At 38.5% G+C, this 23,158-nt stretch overlaps 2 protein-coding genes across 4 annotated transcripts in view; one reads left to right on the forward strand and one right to left on the reverse strand.

Annotated features, from left to right (window-relative positions):
- LOC111863196 overlaps window positions 1-23,158 on the reverse strand; it is a 324,239-nt gene that overhangs the window by 43,973 nt on the left and 257,108 nt on the right. The gene's annotated exons all lie outside the window — the stretch shown is intronic.
- Window positions 24-11,298, forward strand: LOC111863198 (beta carbonic anhydrase 1). 3 transcript variants are annotated; one of them, XM_023849283.2, is made up of 5 exons: window positions 24-134; window positions 2,585-2,669; window positions 3,397-3,536; window positions 5,746-5,985; window positions 9,487-11,298. In XM_023849283.2, the coding sequence occupies exons 1-5, from the start codon at window positions 42-44 to the stop codon at window positions 9,694-9,696; spliced, it is 768 nt and encodes a 255-aa protein (XP_023705051.1). In that variant the 5' UTR covers window positions 24-41; the 3' UTR covers window positions 9,697-11,298. The 3 variants fall into 3 exon arrangements, with proteins under 3 accessions (XP_023705051.1, XP_033606850.1, XP_023705052.1); XM_033750959.1 differs by having other exon boundaries at window positions 5,773-5,985; XM_023849284.2 differs by lacking the exon at window positions 24-134 and adding an exon at window positions 302-435.

The following is a 23,158-nucleotide window of genomic DNA, read 5'->3' on the forward strand; positions in this document are numbered from 1 at the left end:
GCGAACACTGAACGGTTTGATGACCACTTTTCAATAAAAACATGGATAGAATATTACGTGGGATCATGAAATATCGACAAACGGATCGCAAAAAAATGGTTGAACAGTTTGAAGTTGTACGGAATCGCCCAGAGGTAAGCTCTCAGCATTAATAATGCACTCGAAACTTTATTATCTGCCCTTACAATGACACTGAATAATGTACAAACAGCTGATTGCCAGATCGGAAAGATTCGATCTACCACCTTGCGCATGCGCATTTGTGAACGAAACACGTTACTTAGAAAAATGTCTGTTAAAATATTGGATACCATGTGGTAGCGTGTGCCAAAAGACCTACATCGTTAACTCAATTCTGTAAAGACTAAACTTGCACAGTGTGCGCTGACCCTATTATTATTAAATATTGGGGATTTGAGGTTCTTGTAGCTGTGGGTATGAAGAGTTTTATCGCCTGGGATTAACATCATGTAGTCAGTTGAAAGTCAACCGACATTTAGGAGTAACATGTCGTCCCCGTCTTTAACGTCGAAGAATACACCCAGATCTGCTTGCTACATATTTCACCCTGGTTTTTGTTTGGCGTATTCATGAACCCTGTGCATGGAGGGTGACATATTCCTCCGAAACATCGGTTGACTTTCAAGTGACTACACACCATTATATCCCTGACGCCCCTGACGCTAGAACTCTTCAGTTTACTTACATACTTACTTACATTGTATGTTGGCACACTGAAGAAAACTAACGTAATTTTTTCAATAAATATGTTGTTTTAACAGAGCTCTGTATTCATTTAAAATATCACATTTAGATTACCCTTGGACGAACAATTCATTTCATTTCATTTATTCACCTTCCATAAATCCTGTCGAGAGTACATTCTCATGCGGATGTGGAGATGGTCCTTGTTACAGTCACAACTAAGGATTACAGTTGTCATCCAGTAGCATGCACATTTGTATAAAATACTGATAAACATACACAATATAATAAATAAGTTAATTTTAGTAGCAAAAGTAATGGCAAACGTTATACAATTTGTACAGTTTTATGCAAGTCTGTTAATTAAAAATTCAATAGTTAAAACATAATGTCATTAACGAGTTTTGTATAACATACATTAATTATATAATAAATTGAAATAAAAGACTAGTATACAGTAATATAAAAATTGTGTATATCTAAGCATCTAAAAACCAGAACACAGACTGACAACCTTGTCTTCTTTTAATTGTAAAGCAAGACAACTACTCACACCTTAAAAAGATTTATAACCAAAATATTCCTGTAAAGAATAAAAAGAATGTAAATATAAAAATTGTTTTAATTGTACCTCAAAACTCTTAGTGTCACTCGATATATCCTTAATATATTGTGGTAGATTATTATAGAACTTTGTTCCTAAACAGTAAACTCCCTTCTGGTATTTACTAAAATTTACAAGAGGCTGATGGAGATTATTTTTCTGTCTGGTACTATGAATCTCTGAATTTACTATGAATTTGTTTCTATTTTTTATCACAAAGAGCATAAGAGATAGTATATACTGAGATGCCAGAGGTAAGATTTCTAATTCTCTAAATAATTATTTATTAAGTTCATAAAAATATCTAAAGTTACAAGTAAAAGTAAAGCTTTCCCTGGCCGTGAAGGCCCATAGGGTTGTGAGACGTTGAGGGTCCCACATTATCTAGACAATCGGCTCAAAGATGGCGGTAAGGTTGTCAACCTTACGCGCCGACCACGCTTTACTCCCCAGGAAAATTATTTAATTAATTCCTGGTACTCATTTCTGTTAGAGGCTGAGTCAACCCCAGGGCCATAGTGCAGCTGGAAGGATTAGGTCAATTGAAAAAATCCAGTGACCTCATCGGGACTTGAATCTGTGACCTTCCGGCTTGTAGCTACTTAAAAAAATTACATGAATTCATTAACATGTTCACAATAGATTATCAATAGTTTCTGCCATGACCCACATGAATCCTGCACACATCTTCCCATCTCGATTTTAAGATCCATTTTAATATTATCCTCCCATCTGCTCCAGTGGCTTCCAAGTGCCCTGCACACTTGAGGCTCTTCTGGCCAAAGTTTCATATGCATTCATACCCTTCCCATGCATACTATATGCCCCACCCATCTTGCACTTCTTGATTTTATTGTTCTAATGATACCTGGTGAAAAATACATTTTTTTGCACTGGCTCTTTCAGGCCTACCTTCAGTCATTCCAGGTTTATACCACAACTGTATCTTCAAAAGGTGATGACCAGTTCCTCTTTAATTCTTTTCAATTCAGCATATGTAATCATTCCCTAGTTTTTTATAACACTTCCAAACCTTGCAGTTCATACAGCACCCTTAAAGGACCTAAAGCTGGTAATATGGTGATTAAGATGATGTGGTGGTATATGCCAGTTCACATTATGTAAAATAGAATCCTTCAGTACATTAGGCATTATATACATTCCTCATAGCTCCTTGCAACAAGTGGAAAGGAAATTGTATATTTTTACAGTGCTTGCTAATTGTAACATACAGTTAACAGTCAATGTTATAAAATGAATTCTACTTCCTTCCAGCCAAAAGCTGTATTCTTCACTTGTATGGACAGTAGAATGATTCCAACTCGTTTCACAGAGACCAATGTAGGAGATATGTTTGTTGGTGAGTGTCTTTATTCTCTTCAGGACTTTGAAAGAATAGAATTCTTTCATCAGACTCTCGTTAATGAGCTATGTGTGTCAAATATTAGAGATACTAAGTGACCAATTGGTATGATACCCTATGTCACCATCATGACAGTGAAGACCTTCCCATCTCAGTGCTTTAAATTTTTTGTGCGTTTGCACCTGAGGTGGAAGCAACACCATGGCTGATCTGGCCAAAAAACTGTCACGAGTGGTAGGGATACTTGTTATGAAGGGAGGGCCTGTTCGTCTACTCTACCATCCTACCTGCTGAGACCCCATTCCTATACTACAACAAGTAATCCAGCCAATAGGAGTGGAAGATTGGGCATAGGTTTAGGGAAGTGCTGGAGGGGAGGATAGACAGAATGAGGGATGATCCATGAGAATTCTTTGCTTGGCTCCACCATAGTGCCATTATATGTGTATTCATAACTTTTGTAAGATGATAAATGTTTGAAAAGCACACAACATTTATTTATAATTTTCTTTTATATCTATATCAGATTGATGTTTAGGTTCAAGACAATAACTGTGAATCACTCAACTTGACCTGTTTTATATGGTAATTAGTAATCTCTTATAGCCTGAAAGGGCCAATCCTTCTGATCTCTAGAACACACCACACCAGTGAGAAATGCTTTTAATACACTGTTAAAAATTATGATATGCTGAATATGCAAGAACTTTTTTTTTTGTTGCAGTTCGTAATGCTGGCAACTTGATTCCTCATTCACAGCACTTCCTAGATGAAGCAACAACAACTGAACCAGCAGCATTAGAGCTAGGATGTATTGTGAATGATATCAAACACATAATAGTTTGTGGACACTCAGATTGTAAGGTAAATGTGATTAACTGAAGACTGGTATGATGCATGGGTGTCTCTTTCATTTCATTTCATTTCAGTTATTTCGTGTCCATGGATCATTATACATGATATAAGACATGTCATTCTTGTGTAGTTATAGTATAATAAGTTTCATGATGTTACTATTGAGGGGGGGGGGGCTGCATGTGAAGCATGCAGTGCAACGTGGAATTTGGGTACCAACTCAGCATTTGCTCTGGGACCAAGGAAAACCACGGAAAACCTTGATCGAATTGGCCGGTCACAAGACCTCCCAGATACACTGGTTTCTAGCAGCACCACTCCCACCGCCTCGGCTCCATATCCCATAGTCCCTGCTGTGTTTTCTCTAAAAGTGCATAGGGCTGAGTATTATGCTTGAGTTGTCATATCCGGAAATAATCTCACATCATTAGTAATGAGAAACCATCCTCGTCCTATCTGGCAGAAAAGTCATAGTTACAATAAATGCAGGAGGGAATATTTGGATTCCCATCATCCCATTAATGCAGTTCATGATCTTAGTTTCCAGTTTGACCATGACTACCTTAATATTTCTTCTCAAGTATGAATATTTTCAAAAACTGTTCCTTCCACAAAAGTGCAAAAAACAAACATGATTAATTATGTTTACTCTTACTCAAACGCTTGTACTTTCTTCTTTCTATTGGAATGAAATGTATCATGCCATCTGTTACCAGAGATGTCCATTGCTATGCAATAGCTCAGTAAATATGCAACAATAGAAGAACTTTTGGTGGCAGTGTTTTCTGCATGGCCCATGCTGAGGCTATATAACAAAGGCCACAGGCAAGTCAGTCAGCAGGAACGTTGGTGTCTGAAGGCTTCCAGAGCCACCAGACAGTAAAAGATGGCCATGAGTCCCACTGAACTCAGAACCAAAAATGACTGTGCTGGTGAGGACCAGCAGCAATTTAGCAGTTAGTCAGCTGGCCAGTCAATCAGTCAGTTGGCATTTGATGGATACCAGTTAGTTGTGAGTGAGCAGTTGCAGTTTGTGGCTCTCTATTCATTACATTTTGTTGTACATCACGTATAATTCACGATTGATTTCCACAGCACTCATGTTTTAGTATGAATCAAGTGTATAACAGCTTGAATTTCACAGCTGGCAGAATTATCAATTGCAGGACACATCATAACTCACTCTGTAGAGGCAAGACAAACACTAGGTAACCTGTCACATGATGGTTTACAAGGCAATGAGTCATGTGACTCTACCTTGCGTGCTCAAGCTCTCCCCTGTTCCTACATTAGTTGCCTAAAATAAATGGAGGTTGCTTTATGAATAGCCCTTACAGTTATCTGCAGGTATGAGTCATAAACATTCGATAATCAATCTAAACCATGCGTCTGGTCACTAACATGTGAAAGACTGATTTGCTATCTGTATCACCTCTGTTAAATTCATAGTTATTTGTCATTTGCTTAGGTCTTGGGCATTAGTCTTATGAACCCCAGGTAGCAATGAACTGCCAGTTAATCTTCTGCTTTAAGAAAAAATTTGACTGATCAGATGATTGCTGAAGGAGCAATGTCTGAAAATGGTTTGGTACCTAGAAGGTGGAAGGATGAGAAGAGTAAATTAATATAGTATCCTGGCATGCACCAGAATGGACAGAGTGAAACCACAATAAGGGCTTACCATCTTTGGAGCTTTGCATATAAATTTTATAGTTGTTAATAGAATCTATCATGTTAGTTAAAAAAAAGCCAATAACGACAACAATTGACTGCAGGTTTAATTTTACCTGTTGTTTTGTATAGATTTGAAACTTGCTCTCTTTCATTAAGGAAGAGCATAGATTGAAGGTGTTTGAGAACATATACCTGAGGTGAATATTTAACCTTAAGAGGAGAATGTGACAGGAGGCTGGAGAAAATTGCATAATGAGGAGATTCATAATCTCTACTCTTCATCAAATATTGTTAGTATTATCAGCCAACCTGGCAGCCTGCTAGGTGGGTTCCATAAAATATGGGTAATTTCTTGACAAGCTGAGCTACTGTCAGCTTCTTGAGAAGGATCCTGCTTCATGAAGTTAGTTTAGTTAAGTGAGTTAAGAGTCTTATGATACAGAACAGAGTTCTTTTTGTAACTTTCTTTAGAATAGCATAAAATACAGCTCTGCGCTAGAATGATTTAATCAGAATAGAAACAGTGTTTTTATCTTCATTTCAGGCTATGAATCTACTCTATTCCTTACAGTGTCAGGAGTTTTCATCACAGAAAAACAGACGCATTTCACCTTTACGAGCGTGGCTAAGTGCCCATGCATCTTCTTCTTTGTCAACATTTCAGCAGCTTGAAATTTCAGGCTATCAGAAACCACTCATCTTTCAAGCAGAAACTCCAATGAGGAAGTTTGTAGCCTATATAGATCCTGAGGACAATTTTTCTGTTGCAGATAAACTTTCACAGGTACAGTTACAGTAGAACCAGGAGTATATTAACTAGTGATTTCCTTATCTCGAAGTAACCGACACTATCCTATGCACCACAACTAATTTTCAATCTTTTTTGAGTCTGCCTCTCTGTCAAAGCTGCTGAGAACTAAACTGATATGGTCCACATCATTACTTCATGGATATGAAACTGCTTTATTGATGCAATGTGTAGATTCAATTACTGAAACAGTACTCATATCTTGTTCTGGAATGTACAATACCTCTTGTCTAAATATGCATGAGTAAATCAAACTAAGTTCATCCTTTTCACATACCGTATTTACACATGTATAGGCCGCACATTTTTTGCCAAAAAATTCAAGAGGAAAACTGGGGTGCGGCTTATATTCGAAATATTCGAAATCACACTTCATTTAAAAAAATTAACGTTGCCAAATTTCGGAATAATTTCTACTCCTGAAATAATATTCCAAGAAAATTATTTTTTTCTATAATTTCTGTCTGAAAATTGTGCTGCGGCCTATACACGCACGCGGCCTATACAAGCATAAATACGGTATATAATTTCACACCGATCTATATTTGTACATTTAAAGTAAGGAATGTGTTTCTTTGTAATTAAATATAAGAAATCTGATTCCCACGTTGATGGTTTCAATTTTGTATAAATTTTGATAGGCTGTTTTCTAGTAACATGAGAAACACAGATATTATTATGGGAATACTCAGAAGAAGTCGATAATGCTTTCTGCTCTCTTGACTCTCTTTCATTCGAATTGTCATATTATACTGATTTTTCAATCATTATTTTAATATTGCATAGCTTGAAATGTTTTAGAACACTTTTCAAGGCATATAGTATTGATTTGATTGGATGAAATTAATTAAGTTTTTTATCTTTACCAGTATCTCCTGTTTAACCTTAATTAATGTATAGTGTCTTCATGAATCATATAACTTAACCACCACTTTTGTGATGGTAGCAGTAAAATTCTTTATATTTAAGGATTAAATTATGATTCAGTTGCTGCAATAAGATTTAGTAGTATTAATTAAAAACCAGAGAACACTTGGTATTCTCTTGCTGAGTAGGCTATTCCATGTCAGGTGTGTGATTAGTTTACAATTGAAGAAATCTGCCTGTAGATAACTGAGTTTCTTTCTTTAAGTTCTTAAAAAGTATTGCTCATTTTTGTATCCACTGACTTATATGTTGTTACATCATGATCTGTGGCATGTACTTGTGATGTGTTCACAAAATGCATGCCAAGCCCAAGGGTCTTCATGTGTAATATCATCCATCGTTTTCTCAGGACAGCTATACTTCTGTGAAATCAGTCGTCACTTTTACCTAACTGGCTTTGCGGTAAGTTCGCACCTTCATTTTTGCGTGAAGACAGAGACAGAAACAGCCTCTGAAATGCTAAACTCTTCTTCAATCCAGACATTAAGTCCAAAAAATATTTCCATGATTATATAAATTAAGTTCAATTGCATGAATTAAGAGAAGCTTTCCAGACAAAACTATGAGAAATCTACTTTCAGTTTTTCAGCTCTGTGATCTGAAATCAGCTTCTATTGAAACATCATCTTCTTGTTCTTCTCCATGAGACTGGAATCCAGCAGTTCTGGATTTATAATTTTGTAGAATGGAAAAATTATTGAGTAGAACAAATTTACAGAAACAATGATCATTATTAAGCAACAATAATTCTTCAGACTGAAAGATTTTAGCAATTACAATTATTTTTATCACTGAGAAACTATCTCATGGCAGTATTTATAATATATTATTCAGAGATGTGAAAATTTTAAATCTTATTATTGGCTGGACTGTACCAGGACAGTCCAGCATGGTGTCCTTGTGCTATTGTTTCATGAAGTTGTGTCACTTGGGCACTTCTTTGATAGCAAATTACTGTTTTAAATTAAGCATAAAAACCAGTCATTATTAAATGGCTACTATATTTGGTTGACAAAAGAGCTGTGTCTGTATTTAACAACTCATGGAGCAGGTACAGAGAGGTAACAGCCAGAAGCAAATTACAATACAATTGAGCTACCCTCTGCTAACATGAGATTTTGTTATACTAGTCCATTTTCTCTGTGATCTGATCCCTGCACATGATGCATCTCACTTGGCTTATTATTCCTACTAATTTTCTCAATTTAATATTTTTTTTTTTTTCCCTTCTTAAAACCAAATTTTCTTAAGAATGTCACATGTAGGTGTGACTTACAAGACGGGTTTTGGGTTGGATGATTGAATTTATTGCACTTTATACTTTCACACAATTTGGGACTACAGATAATACAGCGCTATTACCATTCTATGCACTTCCCAGTTCACTGTTGCTCATGCACTAGGATTCTCAGCCTTCACTAGTCATAACCAGGCAATGGATTTATCAGTGTCTCACTGTAACTTCAAAGCACAAATGAAGTCTTCTTTTCAATGTCTAATTCCTTTCTTGCCATTTCTTCTCAATCACCTTTGACTGCAATCTCCAGAACTTTACTCAGTTCCCCTTTTAGCTTTATGACATCCTCGTTACATAGCCTCAGGGTGGATTTCATGGAAAACACCATCTTCTGTTGTTGAGGAGAGTGTTTACAGCTCCGTTGTCTAGCAACACACGTCCTATTGTTGCACGCGCATGTGTTGTGGGAACGTGTTTATTGGCCCATTGCCTAGCAATGAGTATACATGTCACAATAACATACACCATTTCCTGAATTGTATTTCTAGATTGTTTTTGTTGGGTTTAGTTGCTGTATGCATAAATAACGCCATTGTAGATGGCAAACCGATTTTTTTGTTCTATCATTGTATGCTTTATCAGTCATAAAGTATCATCATATGAAATGGCTGTGCTGTAGGTTGCGGTCAGAAAGGATTTATTTGGCACTGTCCCCCTCTTAGTCACAAGTGAATGTCACTGGCTGTATGTACTTCCTCCTTCTCCTCCTCTTCCTCCTGCTCTCCTTTTTCTTCCTCCTCCTCCTCCACCCATTCTCTACTTCCTGGCTCCTCCTCTTATCATCTCCTTGGCACTCTGTTGCAGCCAGACTGTAAGTGGGCTTGAACATGGACTTGTGTGACATTCTACCTTACAGCATCACAATAGACAGCCGAAGTGATGGTGTTCTCAAAAACTTCAAATATTGTGCATGTGCATGGTTGCTGGGGATTGGTGCTTACCATGACTCTGGCTGGTAATGAACATCTCCCAACATCTGTGCAGTTCCAAGCATTCCAAAGTTCATGGACTTAGAAGTCCTATCACAGTATGATTGCCATCCTAGTTCAGGTTGGTGGAAACCAAACACCAATAAGTTCGACATTTTTCATCTGACATGTTTGTAACACTTCCATACATGGTAAATCTTCTGTGTAACTGTAGTTAATACATACTGCATAAACGACATCAAAACCTCTCATGGATTCTCATAAAGGCAGCATATATCATGTATTTCTCCTGGACAGCTAATAATCTGTAAGAATATGTTTCAGGTGAACTGTCTTCAGCAGCTCCAGAATATTGCCAGTTATGGATTCCTCAAGAGGCGACTTGAGACACATGAGCTTCACATACATGCTTTATGGTTTGACATCTACACTGGTGATATATATTATTTTAGCAGACAAAACAAAAAATTTATTAATATCAATGAAGATACATTCAATATGTTAGAAAAAGAAGTTCTAAAATATTATTCATGATAATGGTATCAGAATTATGGTTATATATGCAAATTACAATGGCCAGCAATGCCCAAATCCCTCTTAAAAGTACAAAATCGCAAGTGTGTGTCCATCCTTTATCATTATCTTCTGAACACAGTATGAAAAGAATCAATCATTAAAAAGAACCTTATTCTGTGGTTGGAAAATAGATTCCAGAATATTTTTAATTTACAACATCTGATTTTGATACACACTTCAATTTCTCCTCAATTAATGGAAAAAGAAATAAAAACAAAAAGTTCCTGAATTCACATTCCATAATAATAATAATAATTCAATTCAGTTCCTTTTGATAAATGAATATAAAGAAAATAAAATAGAAGAAGTATAATATTAAGGATTATGTAAAGGAAAGGTTTCTTCCAAGGAAAGAGTATTCCTTCTAAAAACATTCTACAGTTAGGTTTATGTTTTGTATCCTGTTGTATAAATAGATTTAGGGTTTTGTAAGCCATCACACAACGTGTTCATTCTGTTATGTACAGTAAGCGATTGAATTGAGTATATCAATAGGTCAATCAGTTTATTATATTAAACATTACATCTTTTGGTCATGGTTGACCACCCTCAGGTGTATACGTACATAATCATAAATATATTGGGCTATATTGCTGAATATATAATCAAAATTTATCCATTGTGGCCATATAATTAAAAGTTTTTCAAAGAATATATTGAAAGTATGAAAATTATTAATTGAATAACGTGTATATATGGCATATGAAATGTGAATATATTGAATGGTAATAGGGAGGTGTGTTTATGTTATGTGTGAATTTACATATTACTATTTATATATTATATGTAGCTGATATGTTAGTACTACTATAGTGTGGTCGGAATATCTTCATGTTTTGTTACATGTGTCCAGCTCATATGTATATATTTAGGAACTGCAGAAAATGTTGATACATAGTGTTGAGAAGGTTTGTAGTATTTCATATGGTCATTGTAAATCAGTATGTTAAGACTAATGGATTTCTGTGAATATGAATATTTAGTGTGTTGGGGGTATAATGCACCATGGTTGCTTTTTGTGAACTTGATTTTTTCCTGTTTGTAGCATGTTTCCCAGTGTAACTTGTTTCAGTAGTGGTAGATGACTTTACTATATGACCAAAATGGGTGAATTTTGATTACATATTGAGGAATATAACGCCATTTATTTATGATAATATATGTACACATCTGAGGATGGTCAACCACGACCATAACATGTAGTGTTCAATATAATAAACTGATTGGTCTATTGATATATTTAATTCAGTTGCTAATTATATATGTAACAGAATCATGTTGTGGAACAACATAAACACCCCTAAATGAAACAGCATATGCCATGAGTAGTGTTGGTCTATTGATATATTTAATTCAGTTGCTAATTATATATAACACAGAATCATGTTGTGGAACAACATAAACACCCCTAAATGAAACAGCATATGCCATGAGTAGTGTTGGCACACCTGGCTGAAGGACTAGACCTCACATTACTGCCTACAGTAAAAATGAGAAATTCCCTGATTAATTTACCTGTTACATCAAGACTGACAGTATCTGTGATGGAGTTACAGCTTATTTTCTCCTTAAAAGCACTGAAAAGCTAGAAAGCATCAAGATTCTGTCAACTGGAATAAAGTGTTCTTCATGCTAACCATTCCAGAATAAAGTCATAATTTCAAGAAATATCAAGCTGATAAAGTTAACTGTAACATGAATTTTAAGAATTTCATTTCATATTTTCACGTTTGTTGGAATCAGCCAATGTAAGGCTATTCCAGGCAACCAAAGCAGGGTCCAGAAGACCACTCCTTCCAACTTCAGCACCACCAGCTATGAATTGATAAACAGGTATACCAATGCTTTGTCACAAAGTCATACTGTTACCTGTTGAGTTTACTGATAGGTGCCTTGTGTTCAGAATTTTTCTTCTAGAGAAAAGAAACCTTCAGTATATTGTCAATTTTCAGAATCTCCAAGTGCACCAACCACACTGACAGTAGAGTTGGGACGTGCAGCCTGTAGTTATGGCAGTCAATATTAGGCATATTTATGTCAACTTCATCCTACATCAGTTTCAGTCTCTTGTATGGCAATCTCTAAAGCTGTTTTACTGAAGAGATCACATAAAAATTGCAACTGATCACTGACAATGTAAAAACATAAACTTATATGATGAATACAAAGTGAGATTTATTATCCCCTTATTCGCAGTCAGTAGAGCATGGACTATGGGCCAGTAGGGGCTAGAGATTTTTCTCTTCTCCTCAGCATCCAGTCAGTCCTATTTAGTGGGTGCTTGGAGCTCTTACCACAGGAGTAGCACAGCCAGAGCATGAAACTGACTACTTCATCTAGTTTCTGAGGTCAAGAATGGTGGAGCTGTACCTCTACTAGTTCCCCACTTTTTTCATGGTGTGGTGGTGGTAGTAGCAAGTAGCAGTAGTAGTAGTAGTAGTAGTAGTAGTAGTAGTGGTAGTCATGTACTTCTATGAGATTTAAGTGTGTTAAGCTGACAAGAGTGTACAAGTCAGAATTTTTGGGAAAGTCGAATGTGTCTAAATGTTCAATTTATATGATTTGTATTTAATTGTAAGTTTTTCTAGTTGTGGTTTCCAGTGCCTTGATTTGTTGAAACCAAGTTACTAGTTTTTATACACTCTTTACAAGACTTTCTATCCTGATGCTTTAAAAAAACTACCGCGAATTAAATACAGCGAAACCCCCAAAACAGTCTGGATCTTGGATATTCTGATGGTGTTATGATCATTTTTTTAATCCTAAGGATCATATTTTTCGTGTTATTAATGAAAAAATATCAGTAAAATAAAATTAAAAGAAAAAGAACGAATACTGAACAAAATATATTCAGTTATCATATCTATGCTTTTAAATTATTTAAGATGGAAGCACGTTGTTCAGATATCACTGACACGTCAGTTGGAACTTTCACAGAGCGGGCAGCTCGTTCCCAGAACGGGAGATGCGCTTCTTACAAGCTGCTCCGAGCAGAGGGTTGCGCGAAGCAGGCCTACATGACGAATGATCGGTCATGTCCATCTGCGAGATATAAGGTTCTCACGGCAGAGACTATGAAGATTCCTATCCTCTGGATTGCAACTACAGTTACCAACCTTTCGAAAGAATATACTGCCCCCACCTTCAGTCTGAAGGCTATAATACTAATAACGTAAGATTATTAGAGGAGAAAGGGTAATATGGAACCCAACTTTGTCTTTAGTAATATATCATTCGGTGTAGTCATAATTTTTACTAATAATACTAATAACGTAAGATTATTAGAGGAGAAAGGGTAATATGGAACCCAACTTTGTCTTTAGTAATATATCATTCGGTGTAGTCATAATTTTTACAGCTTACATATAAATATGCAGGAAATGTTATTTCATTTTCCTATAAATTATGTACATATAAGAAAACTAAGCATTCATCACAATATATGCGTTTTTCTAAAAACAGGCAAAGAATCCTGTTCCAGAAATTGTGCCGGTAATTTGGAACCCACAGAATGCAAGACATTGAAAATGCTTTCGAAAGTCGGTAAGGAGCAATATGATAGTAATTATATGAACTGATTAGGAGTGGCGTGAAATAATAGATAATGTGACATATTCGCTCAAAGCAAGAATTGTGGAGTCACAACAATCGATCGTTACTATGCAGCGGCCCATAACAACAGAGGAATGATGTTTTGTGCGCAGTCCATGCCGATAGATGCGCACGCAACAACGGAATACGTCATGCCATCGCTAAGTAACAACTATACTGCAACAGAGGAATTGTGTTTTCTATGCAGTCCCTGCCGAACTTGGCGATGGTCAAATTTACGACCTTCCAATTGACTAAGCTGCCGTTGTAGCATGAGATACGTAAGATAGACATGATCTGCTTTGCAAAGCCTGTACTGACAGAGGACTAGTGTGTAGTGAGAAAAGGAAAAGTTTTCAGTAATATGTTATATGAGCATTATGTGCAACTGACGAAAGACCAAATATTCATAAGAGACAACCCCATCTTCTCGTCAGAGAGGATGTTACATAAGGACTATGACCGCAAGAGTTCAGTTGAAAATAAAAATCTCTGGTAGTGAGTTTCAAGGGGCTTGACGCCAAGACGAATGGATTGGTGGTAAACCGCATGTCGTAAAGTAACTTTGACTTTGACTTTTCCCGGTCAAAGTCATAGCATTTAATGCAAATGATAATTGGAGGCGGCGCTATGAGCTCAGTAAACCGCTGCAAGACTTAAATATAGATGTGGCTCTGCTCTCAGACACATCTCAAACCCCAACTCCAAATTATTGTTGACCGCCTCCCGGCAAGAAAAGGCATTCCCCTTAACCATGTAAACCTATGCTATAAGTGCGATACGTACACTTGACAAAGAAGCAGCATATTCATAAGAGAAACCCACATCCTCTCGCCAGAGAAGGTGCTACATAAGGACTACGCCCGCAAAGGTTCAGTTATTATAAAATCTGGTCTTGAGTCTTAAGGGGTTTGGCGCCAAGACGAACTGACTGGCGGTAAACCGCCAGTCGCAAAGTAACTCTGACTGACTATGACACAAGAGAAACCCCACGTGGAGGCGGGTTCGAATACCTACACCGTAGCCCTGCGAATCGTAGAAGGCGGCGAAAGGAAACCAGTGCCTGAGGGTATAACTGGGCCACCCTGTTCTTGGGTGATATAAATACGGGGACCTGGCCCTCCAGGTCGGGGAATTCTCGAATCTGAGACATTAAAATATGGTCATGAGTACCACGGGACCCGGACCCGAGAATGACTGCGCTGGCGAGGGTGAGCAGCAATTATAAACGACAGATACGTCCTCTTTTCAAAGAGGGATTTCCACATCAACAAACCCGCAAATGTCTGACAGTAATAAATATCTGCTCTTAGGCCCCAGATGGGTGCTTGACACTAAGACAGACTGGCCGACTGACCATCAGTCGTAACATAATTTTGACTTTTAGAGACTGAAGTGCGTGTGGAGGCGGGTTCGGATACTTCTACCGTAGCCCTGCGAGTCACAGGAGGCGACGAAAATGGAGCCCAGTGCCAGTCAGCTAGACAATAGCTGGGGTCCAGTTGTTGCGAGCTGTTGCTCTGAGAAGCTGATAGCTCAGGCCGGGGACAGTTCGGGAACACAGAAGAAGGGAACGTCCACCGTTAAAAGCCGCTACCAAGCAACGGCTAGTCAAGAATGTAACAGACTGAGAAGACCTAGTGTGTCGAGAAGTATAGTATCGAGTTGTATAATTGTGCAGTAAATCCGATTACCAACCCAAACCCCTTCTATAGTCACTAAAATCGTGACAATAATATACAAATCCATGATCAGAGGGAAAAATATAATTCTGAAGTAACATCATCCTAAAAGAAAAAGACAGTTTACAATATCCAACCTGCTCTAGCGGCAGAAGTGACCAAATTCCTTTTCAAGCCCCACATATCTACTGTGGGACCACAGTTCGCAACTCATGCACTGAATCCACAGGTCCCCTTTACGGTCCTCAAGAAAAACTGGGTCACAAGAAGTAGAAAGAAGAGTGGAAATTAGAGTGTTTCTCTTTCTGAGGTAGCTGTCCAACAGGAAAAACTCATGGATGAATTAGACCCACTCGAAATAATGACGGTGCCTGCAACAGCATCAGTTTCTTCTACATGTGTACTCATACATTGGGATTACGGGCGAAGGACCGGAATGCCGCTACCGCAGCCTCGACTAGCTGTGCCGCGTCCTCAAGCTTGAACATCCTTGTATTTCAGATGTCCTTTATACGGAGATCCAGTAACCAGCGCTGCTAGAGAAGCCTTCCGTCGTCTGGCCGATTTATTTTTATTAGGTAATGACATTATCCAGAATTTCCGAAAGGAGGTAGGAGGTATGTTACATTAATTGAAGATGAACCAGTACTTGAGGTAATGGCTGAGAGGCAGTTACGTAAGTATCTGAAGCAGCACTTAGGTTGGCTGGCCGCGTTTCAGTTTGTTTGGATACCGGACGATCTGATTCAACGGAATGGGAATCAGTGAAAACTTCCTTGTTACAAGATTGTGTACTAGGTTTCCTGTAACTGTTTACTGCCATATTCCCTATTTGTTAAAGAAGATAAGATTTTCCGAAGATGTCTGTAACGTCGTGCGGACCAAGGGATAGTTCTCTGATGCGCATCCAATGAAGAATATTTTTATTATAGTATTTCTTCAACGGTGCCATTAAGTTTCGGTTCAGAGTTTTCAGTCGGGGGGCTGCTTATGTTGGGTGGCTGGCTATATATTTACGTGATTACCTGCAGCCAGCTCAATCACATATATTGCTATTATGGCTTTAATGGTGTAAATCATAAGCAAAATTGGAAAACTTGTGGATATTTTTGTTTTCTGCAGGAGAGCCCTGTGAACAAATGCATCTGTACCCAGCCTGAGGAATGACATGTACCCAGTGCGCAGGAATTGTCTCTTTTTATAATCGTTTCCATGGTATTTATTCTGAGGAAATCATAGTAGTGGTATAATGCAGCACCAGCACTTACTGATCATGTGACAGTCATCTGTTACTCTTAGGGCGCCAAGACATCAATGTCCTTCCAAACCTAACCTAACTTCGGGGAAACTTCGTTTAAACTATACAGACTCCCATCTCATAGATGTTACGAACACGATTTGACAGATATGGAGTTTTGCCGTACTCGTAAGGCCGCGCCATAGCTCAAGCGGTTAGTCTCTGGCTTCCCACCGCGGCGGCCAGGGTTCGAGCCCGGGTCTGGTCAAGCGGGATTTGTGGTGGACAAAGTGGCGCTGGGGCGGGTTTTCTCCGAGAACTTCGGTTTCCCCTGCCAATCTTCATTCCACAAAATTCTCCATCATCATAATCACCCGGGGCAGGTACAATAGGCCAATCAGTGGCCGCCGTGCCGAGTGGACCCACCTGGACTCCACCCCCCACTATTCGAATTTTTGTCGTACTTGTCCTCGAGATAATAGAAGAAGTTCCTTGAGGTTTCCGAAGTGAACGATGCTTCTTATGTCGTCTTGGGAAACGATAAACTGCGCGACCGGTCATTTCCGAGCCAGTTTATCATCTGGATGTTAATACCATTCTTTATCGCCAGCCAGTAAGCCAACCATCGTACTTCGCTCAGAGGAAGCCCATAACATTAATTTCCATCAGTAGCCGATAGTGAACTAACGCCGTTTCCAAGACTGACTTCCGACCCAACAATTTTCCAACAACTAATCCAACAAAAACTGTCGCTTAGTAAACAAACTGGCGTACAGTGGTTTTCATCAAATTGAATTTAACAGCTATCGTTAAGTTCCATTCACTTTCCACGGATTGCCTTGACTGTCTTAATCTTGTCATCTTTCTCTTACTTTTTGATTTCGGCCCTAGTAGAGTCCGCAATATCTCTGTAACAAATTAATTGCAAATATTTCACATCAATATTAAATGCAAGTTACATAGAGGGGTCCGTATTTACAGCATTACATGGGATGCATATTACTGGCACAGCCAGACTGCAATTTAGCAGGCCCAGTCGCGTGCAAAACATACCACTATCTGATAATTTTGAAGTGTAAACGTTAAACAGCGCATACAACTGGGCAGTGTAAAATTCACAGAACACGCTATTTCATACCCACTAAACTCCCAGAGCACCCGTGTTAGTCAAGTGAACTGAAGTTTTAGTCCAGACATTTTATACTGCTCGTAGATAGTATGTCGACTATATCAGTTTATTAAGAAGTTCCACATTGCCAGCAGGGCTCCATGTAGACACATTCTCCTCTAATTTGCCACAAGAACCGAATCATTATTCCTAATATTCATTTATTACGGTATAAACTTATTAGTGATGTTTCAGCTCTGTATTGGGGTAATTAAATTATAATGTTTATATTCTTCTCCTTTCCTACCATGTGTAAATATTTCACGATTACAATATAATCAACTGTGCATTTAATTGTCGCTTTCTCTTTCTGTTGGAGGAACTCCGAGCCGTGATTGGTGGTGTGTGGAGTCATGTGCCTATCCCGGCATGCTCTACTTCGCGCGCTCAATACTGCGTGCTGCTTCTGCTAGTGGAGGCGCGCATGCGTATACCGTACATAACTGATTGCCAGCCATGCAAAGCATAAGGGAGCATAGTTATGACTTTATAGGGCATTGTTCTACTTTAACCTGCAAAAAGGCGGAATTATCTTCGAACTAAAAAGAACGGTGTGGGTCAATTGTCCAAACAAACAATTCGGGAAAAGTGGAAACCAAGTTTAATGAATTAAATTTGATAGTTCTGTCATCCAGAGTCCCAAATTCCTTAACACTACAGGCTTCTCAGAGTTTATGACTGCAAACTGTTTTACGAAGTTAAATATTGTCCACAGCAGTATACAAGGTAAAAAGAAAAAAATACTCCCATTTTCTATCATTATTTATTAATTGCTACACCAATGTTCCTTTTTTTGCTCGTGTTTACTTTATAATTTGCTTCTGAGCTGTTAAGTAAACATGAAAATAAATAAATAACTGAATTTAATTATAGCTAATTTGGTTAATAGGTTGTAATTCCATTTTGTTACATTCATAATTATTATTATTATTATCATTATTATTATTATTGTTATTATTATTATTGCTATTATTATTATTATTATTATTATTATTGTTATTATTATTATTATTATTATTATTATTATTATTATTATTGTACATTTAATGCTGTTGCACTTAATATGCGGCAAAATGTCTTTTATGGATGTGTTCGTCCTACAGCTCTGTACTGCTTCCACCACTTATTTGTTTGACTATGCTAGCTCTGCAATCGGCTTCTATAGCTGTTGAGTCAGCAAGTAACAATAGAGTTGAATTATCGTCATCATCATCATCATTATTCGGGACATGTAGCACATACGAGAAGAAGAGAGTTCAGGATATAATGTTCAAATTAGTTATTAATTACCGTTAACCCAATTGTGACTTCAACATGAGACTGTTAAAAGTAAATTTAAAAAAAAATCTACCCTCAGCGACTAGAAAAATTAAGCAAGAACAGCTACGTTTATAATAAGACAGCTAACTTGACAGAATAACAATGTGTACTATGCGGTGCCACTATCTAGAAGATCTTTCGTCAACGTTGGACAATGTACAATACCATTGTAATATTAATCCAAGCATAACGTCCACTGTTTTCATCTTCTGCTCCTATTCATAACTACTTGCTGACGTCCATAAAGGCAGAATAATGACAGAAGAGCTAGTCTTAACGTTGCATATATTAATAACATTAATGCATTGTTTTCTATGTGTCTATAAAGAATATTTAGTTGGCTCAAATAGCTAATAGCTATTTAACAGTTTTAAAACTGCAGAACTTTTAGCACGTGTCTCTACTGCACCGCGATCACTTTAGAATGAACCCATCCAGTCATAAGCCTAAATAATAACCCATTTCTGCACTAATACTTGGCTACCACATTTCATATCAGCACAAAGTATTCTTCCTTGCAGTTCGTTAAATACATAGGTTGGATAAAAAGTAGTAGCAACGCCTCTATAATCTGAAATGGCTTTATTACCTGAGGTAACCACACTTACATTCCTTCAATATAATCGCCCCCCATGTGTATCACCTTCTGCCAAATTCGAGGAAGGCGTCGTACACCATCAGTGCGTCCACTTCTGTTGATGTCCAGCAGTGACCGCCCTACAGCACGAATAATCTCTTCTCTTGTGTTGTAAGGTAACCCTCGCAGTGGTTCTTTCATTTTGGCAAATATATCATAATCGCACGGACTCATACCGGGTGAGTATCGCAGATGTTGCAGTATCTCCCAGCGGCGAAGGAGATCCTTGACAGCATCAGCAGTATGAGCCCTTACATTGTCACGAAGGATGATGGGGTTCGTTGCTTTCTCCTGAGTGCTGGACGAAGATGATTACGCAGGAAATTGCAGTAGTATGCAGCGTTTACTGTCTGTTGTTGAGGTACAGTGTCGTGCAGTATCACTCCATCAATGTCATATGCCACGGTGAACATTGCCTTCACATTACTCTGTGTAGGACGCACTTTCTTTGGACGAAGAGAGCCAGGATGCTTCCATTCATCTGATTATCGCTTCAAGTGCGATTCGTATGCGCGAGCCCAAGTTTCGTCCAGAGTGACGATCCTTCCAAGGAAGTCGTCACCTTCCTTCTGGTACCAGTCCAACAAGTCCTGTGCAATTGCATAACGTTGCCATTGTTGCACCTCGGACATTGTATGGGGTACCCAACGCGCTGCAATTTTGCGGTATCCAAGAATATCGTGCAGAATGTGGANACATTGTCACGAAGGATGATGGGGTTCGTTGCTTTCTCCTGAGTGCTGGACGAAGATGATTACGCAGGAAATTGCAGTAGTATGCAGCGTTTACTGTCTGTTGTTGAGGTACAGTGTCGTGCAGTATCACTCCATCAATGTCATATGCCACGGTGAACATTGCCTTCACATTACTCTGTGTAGGACGCACTTTCTTTGGACGAAGAGAGCCAGGATGCTTCCATTCATCTGATTATCGCTTCAAGTGCGATTCGTATGCGCGAGCCCAAGTTTCGTCCAGAGTGACGATCCTTCCAAGGAAGTCGTCACCTTCCTTCTGGTACCAGTCCAACAAGTCCTGTGCAATTGCATAACGTTGCCATTGTTGCACCTCGGACATTGTATGGGGTACCCAACGCGCTGCAATTTTGCGGTATCCAAGAATATCGTGCAGAATGTGGAGCACGGTTTTGTGACATAGGCCTACCCCAGCAGCTAACTCCCACGCAGCCCATAGACAATCGACATCCAGCAAAGAAGCAAGGAGCTGAATTGTGTGGTTGTCAACATAAGGTCGTCCTGAACGATGGAATGTCCGTGATTAATGGATTTTTAATTGAGACGCATATTTTCCTGGTATTATCTCACTTAACGCAACGTAACCCAACAGACTTGACCGTTATTTCTGGATAATCACCAAACATCAACCTCAGACCTATCGGTCATTCTGAGCCAAAACACTTAGTCCACTGGTTAACCGTGAACGTAATGTGGAGTAAGCACACAGAAAATGCGCGCTGTTGTCAATCTACCATCGCTTGCACTATAGCGGTCGCCTCCCACTGGGCGGAATGACGTGATGGTGACCTCCTTAAGGTCGTGTGTGACCCACATCTCCCCCTCAAGTCGTCACAGATTCCAACACACACAATCTGTAGCACAAACACTTCCACCTTCCAGCTACAGAGACGAGGCAACTCTTCTCATTGCGTTGCTGACGTCACGATGACCCTACTAACACCGCATGCAATACATATTTAAGGTCGCCTCCCGCTAACTCGACTGCAGGCACGGAAGATAAATACGTTAATATGTGCATTCAACGAAACGATGTCGGTGTTACATTACCGGAAGGCATAATGAAAGAAAAATGCATCATTCTACTGTACAGCTCAGCAATGAACACCCGAACCTTGCCAAATTAACTCGATATTTCAAATAGCTTTGCACGACGCCTCAGTCTGATGGTTAGTACTCCTCTGCGTGCAGGAAGATCCCAATTGGAATGTCGTGATGGAAACCGGACATCCTAAAGGAGGTACTTCACGGTTTCCTTCAATTCCGTCTTAACAATTCTGTAATATCATAAGTAGGCCAACTTCGTTTCCTTCCACATCCCTTCCTACTTCTCTTTCATAGTCATTTTTCTGTTGCCATTCAGACGTTGTTTCCTATATGATAATAAAAAGTATGTCAACCGAGAAGAGAAAAATTCTAAAATATCATATCTGCACATCATACTAATGTTGTATATACAATAACTTCATGGGAGCAGACCAGACCTTTAGAAGAAGATACTCGCCTATATGGTGAAGAAATTCCTCGTCCTTTACGAAACCCACGTACGAAAGAGCTCGTCATTTCTGATCCAATTCATATCCTCACATTCAAGTTTTTAAACCCTTTTTAATACCATCCATCTATGCCAATTCTCAAATTGAGCTCCTCTCTTTAGACTTCCTGACTAATGTTCTGTATACATTTCTGTCTTCATGTTTGTTTATGTTTCGTGCATCTCATTTTACTCGATGTGTGTAAATGAAAACCGCACTACGGAAGTTCCGTAGACAACTATGAAACAACAGGTGACCATCACCCTCTGTAAACTACAGTAGCATACAGAACAAAATTTAATGCAGATTTGTTGTGTATCTTATTGCAGCTGACATTATTAAAATCCATTAGACATGAGTATCTGAAGATGTTTTAATGCCATCTGATGTGACGTGCTTCTTAGAAGAGTTATTTTTTATGACTTCCTATAGGCCTACCTAATAATTCAATTGTTCTAGTCGAACGGTTCAACACTGCCGAATATCTTAAAAACATGGGATGTTAACTGCATTTTGTATAATCTTGAACGGATACTTTAAGAACGTAGAAGATGAGGAATGAACAGAACAGCAGGATTTCAGTCGGAAATGCTGAAGGAGAGAGATCACTTGCAGACCTAGGCATAGATGAAAGAAACAGATTCTACGGACGAGGTTTCTATTCAATTGGCTTGGAATGGTATTCAGTGTTTGGCTCTTGTGAATATGATAGTGAACCTACACGTTCGGTAGAAGGCGGAAATTTCCTTCATTTCCTGAGCGACTATCAGCTCCCCTAGAAGGATTCTACCTCATATACAGAGACTTCCTGATACCGTGAATATATACAAACAATCATTTTTTGCGTAATTAAAATACGAGGCTCCACAAAAGTACCAGAAAGGCCTGTCAGTATTACTTCAGGTATTAATTTCTCCTGTGTAAATATAATGCATATTTTAGGCGGTGAGTGTGTCCCTCGGACTATTGGTTCCAAAATCTGAATATGCTCCTCAAATCTCCCATAGGCTGTGGCGTATTTTTAACTTGCTTTCATTTAACCTTCTCGATTTCATGAAGTTGGTCATCAATTTCACGTACATATAATTTAAAGAGAAGTGGAGTTACACCTATATATGAGGATTGCTGTCTTCTGGGATATGACGCATTGTAGTGTGGCAAATGGCAATGTTTCGGAGGAATCTGTTGTCTCCTCCTCTATCATGAAGATGGAGGCAACAGGTTCTTTCGAAACTTGGTAACCTCAAATCCTCTGCGTTGATTTGGTTGAAGGGTATTAATTTAGGAAGTTTAGCTTTCAGGGTGATTTTCGATTTCTTTAATTTGATTACAGATTTAACTCAGTTCAAAATTAAATTTAAAATATATATATGAAAAGAAGCAGACTTTGTTATGGATATTGTTCTCCTCGAAATCAACCTTCCTCCACCAAGATTCAATAGCTGAGATCAGGAAAGAAAGCGTACGTGTTCATTAGGCTACACTGAAAGTGGCTGTT

The sequence above is a fragment of the Cryptotermes secundus genome, unplaced genomic scaffold (assembly GCF_002891405.2).
Source record: "Cryptotermes secundus unplaced genomic scaffold, Csec_1.0 scaffold517, whole genome shotgun sequence".
Taxonomy (NCBI): Eukaryota; Metazoa; Arthropoda; class Insecta; order Blattodea; family Kalotermitidae; genus Cryptotermes; species Cryptotermes secundus.

Coding starts and splice junctions, on each gene's coding strand:
- LOC111863198 (XM_023849283.2), top strand. CDS start 42: ATGGATAGAATATTACGTGGGATCATGAAATATCGACAAACGGATCGC. Junction 135..2,584: donor TTGTACGGAATCGCCCAGAG/GTAAGCTCTCAG, acceptor ACTTCCTTCCAG/CCAAAAGCTGTATTCTTCAC. Junction 2,670..3,396: donor TGTAGGAGATATGTTTGTTG/GTGAGTGTCTTT, acceptor TTTTTGTTGCAG/TTCGTAATGCTGGCAACTTG.